Below are 8,580 nucleotides of genomic sequence, written 5' to 3'. Positions count from 1 at the left end.
AATTAAAATTTAATTTGAATTATTTTATTTATTTATTCATTTAATGAAATTATTATTTTTATAAATATTTGGATTTTGATATATTTTGATTTTGTATTTATTTTATTTGTTCTAATTTTAAAGTTTAAATTTTATTTTATTTTATTTCCCTACCTCCCCCTTCTCTATTTATATATCATTATCTCTACCTCCCTTTTATTCACTCCACCTCTCCTACTTTATATCTCTATCTCACTCCTCTCTCTGTCTCTTTCTATTCCTAATCTCTACCTTTATTTGTCTATCTTTGTCTATCTCTTTTTATATCCCTCTATATCTCTTTCTATATCACCCTCATCTTTGTCTACCTTTCACTATATTGACCTATCTCCCTTGCCCCCCATTCTCTCTCCCCATCTCTACCTTTCTCCCCCTTAGAACCCTATCCCTCTCTATATATATCCCTTGTTTCTTTCCCCCTCTCCATTTGTATTCGTCTATCTCTACTTCTCTCTATTTGTTTATCCTTTTCTCTTTGTCTTCCTCCCCGCCATTCTATCTCGCATTTACCTATATCTCTCCCTTTCTCTATCTCTCTCCATATCTCCGTTCCTCACTCCCTTTGATCCCATATACATCTCTCCATCTATTTATCTCCCTCTTCCTCTCTCACTCTATCTTCGTATCTACCTCTATCTCTCTCTCTCCTCCTGAGTTGTTGTTGATCTGAATTCTGTAATCAAGTATGAGAGCTAAGATAAATCTTCTAGTCTAAATATGTGATCAATGACTACTTTATAGTTTATTGAATCGAGCCCCCAAATGTAAATCAAATATGGAGTATTGAGGGTGACAACAAATACTCCCAAATATTTGAATACCTTTATTTCTCCATCTATATGTACCTATCTTTCTTCTTTCTCTCTATCCATTACTCTCATTCTTTTAATGGCAGGAACTTGACGCTTTGCATCCTTGTACTATAAGGCAACGTAGAAATTAAAACACTCATAGAAGGAACGGCCACTTGAACTCCTCAAAACATTGAAGACGGCGAACTGATACAAAAAATTCAAATTGAATGCGGGGAAATGATAATTCATTTGTTTGCTTATTAAAATGTATTAATCAATAGTTATGTTTCTTTACCCCAACTGGTAAGAGGAGAAGCAGCGTGCCAGAAAGCAAATTGGAAATTAATAACAAGGGCCAGACGATATGTCTGAAGACGGGACGAAATTTGGGCGTGCAGCCTCAAGATTAGCTAGCATTCGTACCCATGTATCACAACCAATTGTAAGCTTTTCTTTTCTTCTTCTTAATCTTCGTAATAATTTTGCCGATTTATTAGTGATCCCAACTGCGCGGATTTTTACATTTGCCTGATACGTTATTCAGTTGTACACATTTGTAGGTATAGGGTTGTGCAGTAGAGCGAAATTATGGCACTACTTTAGTGTTTATACGCTTTCATTCGAGAAAAATGGTTGTGAAATATTCGTCCGTAAATTGGTTTTCAGAGCCCAAGATAAATCAAACTTGTAAAATAGGGAACCTATTTACATAAAAGGAAGATTTGACATATAACAAGTTCAGAATTTTGATGTTTCTATAGTCCATCTCTGTATATGGATTAAGTTTTAATATCGATTTTTCAAATCATACATCTTGATCTTTCATCAAGATGAGAATAATACGTTGGAAAATTGCAGAAGTAGACAAGCATAGACATTGAGATGGGAGAACGCATAGGGAAAGGCTGACATAAAAAGTTGGAATAATAAAAATTAGCATTTGCACCTTGGTGTGCAATGTACACGTCGAAGAGGTTTTCAAGGTTAATTAGGACAATTTTTGGTTATTAGTTGCATGGATTTGTGTTGTACATGAGGTCAATTGATAGGTCATTTAGAAAATGGGCTCAATGGAGAAGTGATAGATTTAAATAGATTACACATCCACTTACAAGTATCATTTAAACAACCTTTGACAGAGAGGGATATGGAGAGGAGAGAGATAATGAGAGAGAGAGGAGAGGGAAAGATAGATATGAAAGAGATAAATATATTATGAGAGAGGGAAAGAATGAGAGAGGGAGATATAGTTCAAGATAAAGATAGAGATGTGAAATGATATATAGAGAGAAGTATGAGAGAAGGAAAGAATGAGAGAGGGAAAGAATGAGAGAGGGAGATATAGTTCAAGATAAAGATAGAGATGTGAAATGATATATAGAGAGAAGTATGAGAGAGGGAAAGAATGAGAGAGGGAGATATAGTTCAAGATAAAGATAGAGATGTGAAATGATATATAGAGAGAAGTAGAGAGACAGAGAGATATAGGGGTGAAGAGAGATGGATAGGTAATGAGATAGAGATAGAGGGATAAATGGAAGAAAAAATATGGAGAGATAGAGATAGAAAGGCAAAGAGATATAGGTATAGAGGTATAGGAAGAGGGAGAGGGAGAGAGATGGATGGTTAGAAAGGGGGCTCCATACATTTTTAGATATAGATGGAAAAAGATGAAGATAAAGGGAGAGAAATAGATAGAGAGATAATGATAGGTAGCATAAGAGATAAAGATATGGAGATATCAATGGGGAGATAAAGAGGAAGAGTTAGAGATACTAAGGGAGAGATAGAGAGAGGTAAGGTATAAGGAGATATTGAAAGATGTAGTGGGGGAGAGAGATAGAGAGATAGATAAAGAGACAAAGAGTAGAGGTAGACAAAGATAGAGATATATGGGAAGAGAAAGAGAAGGATAGAGGTATATGGGAAGAGAAAGAGAGAGAGAGGTAGAGATAGATATATAAACAAGGGGATAGGGATGGAGCAAGGGAGGGGGAGATGAGGTGATAGAGGGGGGAGATATAGGAGGGAGAGAAAGGGACAAAGATAGGTAGTGTCTAGGGAGCTAATAGTGAGAGATAGGTAGAGAGGAAAAGATAAGAGGAGGGGGGAAATATAACCCAATATATAGAGAGGGAGAGGGAGAGATAGATCAATGTATAGAGAGGGGGAGGGAGAAGGAGAGAGGGTGAGATATAGAGAGATAAGAGATAGATATTAGAGAAGATAGAGGGGTGAGAGAGAGATAAGTATATAGGGAGGGAGAGATGGGAGAGCAAAGGAGGGGGAGAGATAATTAGAGTTAAAAAGATGGTGGCAATGAGAGAGGAGGAGATGGAGAGAGAGACAGATAAAGATATATAGGAATCGATATATAGAGAGAGAAGTAAAGAGAGGGATATACATAAATAAAGAGAGAGAGAGAGAGATAGGTTAAGAGAGAGAGAAAGGAGGTCGGAGAGACAATATAATATTATTAATACAAGGCCTATTATGTCTAAAGGTGACTAGTGATGAAACTCGAGTCGAAGATCATCATGCAAAACCCAACAATCTTGAGAGGAATTATTTTGAATCAATCAAAATATCAAACTTACAATATTTTTTTTGAAAGAAACTTAATAATTTACGTTATATAATATAATATATAATGATGTCCAAGGGGTTGAGCTTAACTGTTTAAAACATTGGGTTCTCACTGTGGAGACCCAAGTTCAATTCCCAATAGGGACATCTGAAGTGGAATTCTAAGCTATGACTCTTGGCCTTTCATAGGATGGGGAAGGTCTTGGGGTCAATCTAATCAAACATAATAATAATAATAATTCAAAGATATGTAATGGGGATGGGGCCCCCTACCGTGTCCCCACTGGTTCATAGCTCCAGTCAAAAGCTATTTAGGCTTCGGCCAATTACCGATCAAAATAAATAAATATATATATATATATATAATGATACAACTTAATTTGTACTATAATAAATATTATATATTAATATAATATATATTAAATAAAATAATTAATATAATTTTATTTATACCTAATTATAAACTATAATATTTTTAAAAAAATATTATATAAAAATAATTTAACCAAATTGGCAAAATTTTATAAAATTAATCTTATATAATTAATTTCTATACATATATTTTCAATTAAAAATATACCTTCATAGTAGAAGAATAAATAATAGTTAAAACAAGAAGCCAATTACAAGGAATTAAATAACGTAGTGAGATAAGCCAAATCAGCAAGGAAGAAAAATCAATATTTCCGTTTGTGTATGCTTTTCAATGCTTTCATTGAATACTATTTGATTGTTGAACCAAAGCTGGCTTCTGAATAATCAACATGGTTGTCATGTCAATACCACTTGCGGTAGAAGTAGGTAAGAAAAGTGCTAACGATTGTGGGCATAGTTTGTAGGGCAAAGAAAAAATGGGGGAAAACGATTTAAAACAAAATAAAAAATTGATGGGAATTAATCAACGGCTACAAATATTTGAATCGTCTTGCATGTACCTTTAGGTAAATGTGGAACATTGATTTCGTATATCAGATTGTCCATTTCATATAATGAGACGCCTTCGGTGTAATAAAATCAAAGTTCCTAGACTCTGACTTGGCAAGGCTGACTTGGCTCATGACTCGGCTCGGACTCGGCAAAATAAGAAAACCCTTGAAATTTAGAGATTTTTAACGATTTAAAACTTGTTTCATACACCCATTATTGAATTAAGCTTAAAGACACTATAAAATCATCAAATAGAAGCTAATTTGATCACATACATAAACATACATTCATCACATGCGTAGAAATGTAAATTGTAGCTGAAGGAATTAGAAAACATAGATATATAGAGTTATAAATGTTGTCCAATGTATATAAAATCCATGACTTCAAATGTTCCCAAACATATATGTAACTGTAAAGTGTAAACAAAAACAAGTCGGCCGGGTCACGACCCTCGGACTCGGCGAGTCAGGGAGTGACTCGCTGACTCGACGAGTCAGGCGAGTCACGCCCCCTGACCCATCCGAGCCTGGGTCAGGGTCACCGTGACCCGGTAGGGGTTACCCGGCCTGCTGACTCGCGTGACTCGCCGCGAGTCATGGAACTCTGAATAAAATAATAAGCCAGCAAAAGGATAGAAAGAAAAGAAAAATGACAAAACAAAGAAAAAAAATTAAAATAAAGACAACAAAAAGAAAAAGAAAAATTTAAGAGAATTAAATAAAACAATAATGTAGAATAAGATAGAGAAATAAAAACAACAAGAAAAACCTAATATCATACAATGAGTTAAAAGACAAATAAATTAAAATATGATAATAGGTATTTAAAAATCCTTTTCACAACAGTGCAATATTTTCTACTTGGTTTGGACATATATCTACATCAACTCCCACTGCATGTGCAATATCAAGTCTAGAATAGATCATTGCATACACAAGGTTGCCAACAACAATAGCAATAAGGAACCTGACACATTTCCTCTTTTTTCTTTAGTTTTAGGATGCTATTTAATTGATAGTTTTTTATTAACAAGAAATGAAGTACTTGTTAGGATTTAGAAACGAATTAGAAGAGCAGAAAAAATAGAATAATGAATTCACAACATAGACAAATGAGACACACAAATTTATCGTGGTTCGGCAATTGCCTACGTCCACCCTTAAAGCAGGGGAATCAATGTATTAATAACCAAGTCTGGTTTGTACATACACAGCTGTAAGCAGCTTCAGAAAATACACATAACAAAATGATATGCAAACAACTCTTAAAGAGTTTAACAACAGAAGTTGAAGAGCCAAGAGTTTTGGCGGTAAAATGGAAGGAGTCCGTTGGACTTCACTTCCAACAATCTCCCATTGAAGGCCAATGAACTGCTGCAACAAGTAGATTCCCCCACTCAGTCCTGCTATCAGTTATTGGAAAGGCGGAGAGAAGCTCGGCAGAAATCGAACTTCTCCCACTTAACAACTTTAGTGAGCACATCAGCTGGATTCTTTTCAATATTAATTTTATCTACATGAAACTTGCCTTCTTCAACCATATGATGAACATAATGACTGCGAACATCAACATGTTTTGACCGAGGCTGAGATGTCTGATGTTTAGTCATAAAGATGGCATTGCTATTATCACAAAACAAAGCAAAATCTGATTGCTTCAAACCCAACTCACTGAACAAGAGTTGCAACCATACCATCTCCTTTGCTCCCTCAGAAAGAGCTATGTATTCAGCCTCCGCAGTCGATTGAGCAACTGTATGTTGTAATTTAGAAGCCCAACTAATCGCTGCCCCAACAAATGTGAAAGCATAACCTGAAGTAGACTTTCTTTTGTCTAAATCTCCGGCAAAATCAGAATCAGTAAACCCTTGCAAAATTGCCTTGCCCTTCCCAAAACATAAGCAAAAATCTGAAGTGTGCCCTTGAGATACTGCAAAATATACTTGACCGCCTCCCAATGTGATTTGCCTGGATTAGCCATAAATCCGCTCACCACTCTGGCATGAGCAATGTTCGGACGAGTAGACACCGTAGCGTACATAAGATTGCCAACTGCAGATTTGTATGGAATTTTGTCCGTAAACTCCTTATCTTCTTGTGTTTTTGGACACAATTGAGAAGACAACTGAAAATGAGAGGCTAAAGGTATGCAAACAGACTTAGCATCTTGCTGAGATAGTTTGAGTTCTCTCTTTTTCCTATCTCGAAAAATAGTCATCCCTAGAATTTTCTTTGCTGCCCCTAAATCTTTCATGGCAAATTCATTTGCTAAGTGAGTTTTAAGCTTGCTTACAATCTTCATGCTTGTGCCAGCCACTAGCATATCATCCACATAAAGAAGTATGACAAATTCGCCATTAGGAAGCTTTTTAAAATAGATACAAGGATCAAACTTGCTGCGAGTAAACTTGTGATCAATCATGAATTTGTCAAATTTAAGATACCACCGGCGAGGGGCTTGCTTAAGCCCATACAAACTGTGTTTCAATTTGCAGTAGAGATGTTCCTGACCCTTTTTAATAAATCCTTCAGGTTGATGCATAAACAATTCCTCATCAAGATTGTCATGGAGAAATGCCATTTTCACATCCAGCTGTTCAAGCTCAAGATCCCAGGCTGCAACCAATCCCAATACTGCTCGGATGGTAGTCATTTTGACTACTGGCAAGAAAATTTCTTTAAAATCGAGGTCTTGTTGCTGAGCATATCCTTTGACAACTAGTCTTGCTCGAAATCTTTTGCGACCACCAGCTTCATCTTTCAATTTATACACCCACTTATTTTGTAATGCCTTTCTGTTAAGCGAAAGTGGCACCAAATCCCATGTCTGATTTCGCAATAGTGCGTCCATTTCTTCGCACATTGCAGCGTGCCAGTTATCACAATCTGCAATTTTACAAGCTTCTTTGTATGTTGTAGGCTCTGTTTGATAAAAAATTAACAAAGTAGGCTCAGCTTCTTCACAAAACAATAAGTCATAATCAAAAAAATTGGTAGGAGGTCGCCTTTGTCTGGTAGATTTTCTCAATTGACTCTCTGGTGGAGTAGTGGAAACATTCAATTTATGCGTTCTCTGCAAATCGATATTGCTTCTATTTAATGAGTGATGCCCACTGTGAATTTCCCTATCTGCAAGGCGATCAACGGCCTGTGGATTCTTATCCACGTTGTGTGAAGGCAGGTCGTGGGAGGATGAACCCGCATAAGCATCTTCCACGGCCAGCGTTTGGCGAGTGTGTGGGGAGTGGGGAGCCGTGGAAGCATCCTCCACGGTCTGCACGGGAGGATGACTCCTCTGCTGTTTGACCACGGGGGAGAAAACGCCCGTAGGGAGCCCGCGTGAAGCCTGCAGCATTGGCTGAGGTGAGTGCCTAGCGTGCGTTGGAGAATGACCAGCGAGCGGTGGGGAGGGTGGGTCGTGGCGTGCAATATGCGGTGGAGATGCAAACCATCGTGAGGAGTGCCCAACAAGCTGGTGAGAATGTGAGCCAATGTGCTCACCATATGGATGTTCCTCCACATCTTCTGCAACATGAGTGCTAGCTTGTGGAAGATGTGCTCTGTTCTGTAGACCCCCCAGATTCACATTGTATAATGTCATTTCGACCAAAGTCTCCTGTTTCATAATTAAACGGAGAGGAGCCATTGTAAGCACTCTCTTCATCATTCTTAGTCTAAGAATTGTATTCAACCGTGGTAGATGACATAGGGGCTCCCATTTGATGAGGCAAAGTACTAGTAGCAGAATTTTGAAACAGAGACATAGGAACATATTCTTTTTCTGGTTTATTGGAACCTTGTAGTGCAGGGAAGGAAGTCTCATGAAAAATTACATCCCTGCTGCGAACAATTTTCTGTGAACCGGATCCCACAATTTGAAGCCAAATTGCTCTTCACCATACCCCATGAAAATACATTTCTGCGACTTGGGATCCAATTTGGTTTGTTTCTCCTTGGGTATATGCGAGAAGGCTTCACATCCAAACACATGAAGATGCAAGTATAAAATCCTCTTCCCTTGCCATTCCTCTTTCGGAATACCAAAGTCTAATTTAGATGAGGGACTTTGGTTGATCAAATATACCGCCGTGTTACAAGCTTCTGCCCAAAATTCCTTGCCTAAACTTGCATTTGATAACATACATCGTGCCTTTTCAAGAATTGTCCTATTCATCCTCTCGGCTGCACCGTTTTCTTGAGGAGTGAAAGGAACAACCTTAATTCTTCTAATC

General features: G+C 37.3%; 1 protein-coding gene across 1 annotated transcript in view; it reads left to right on the top strand.

Annotated features, from left to right (window-relative positions):
- The first annotated feature begins 944 nt into the window (after positions 1-944).
- The window catches only part of LOC131028568 (pseudouridine-5'-phosphate glycosidase), a 268,645-nt gene continuing 261,009 nt past the window's right edge, over positions 945-8,580 (top strand). The window contains exon 1 of the mRNA XM_057958873.2: positions 945-1,275. Within this exon, the coding sequence (XP_057814856.1) occupies positions 1,198-1,275 (78 nt within the window). The 5' untranslated portion in view covers positions 945-1,197. The remainder of the gene's footprint in view (positions 1,276-8,580) is intronic.

This window comes from Cryptomeria japonica, chromosome 8 (genome assembly GCF_030272615.1).
Source record: "Cryptomeria japonica chromosome 8, Sugi_1.0, whole genome shotgun sequence".
Taxonomy (NCBI): Eukaryota; Viridiplantae; Streptophyta; class Pinopsida; order Cupressales; family Cupressaceae; genus Cryptomeria; species Cryptomeria japonica.
Note: the sequence above shows the minus strand (reverse complement) of the source record. Positions and strands in the feature narration are given on the sequence as shown.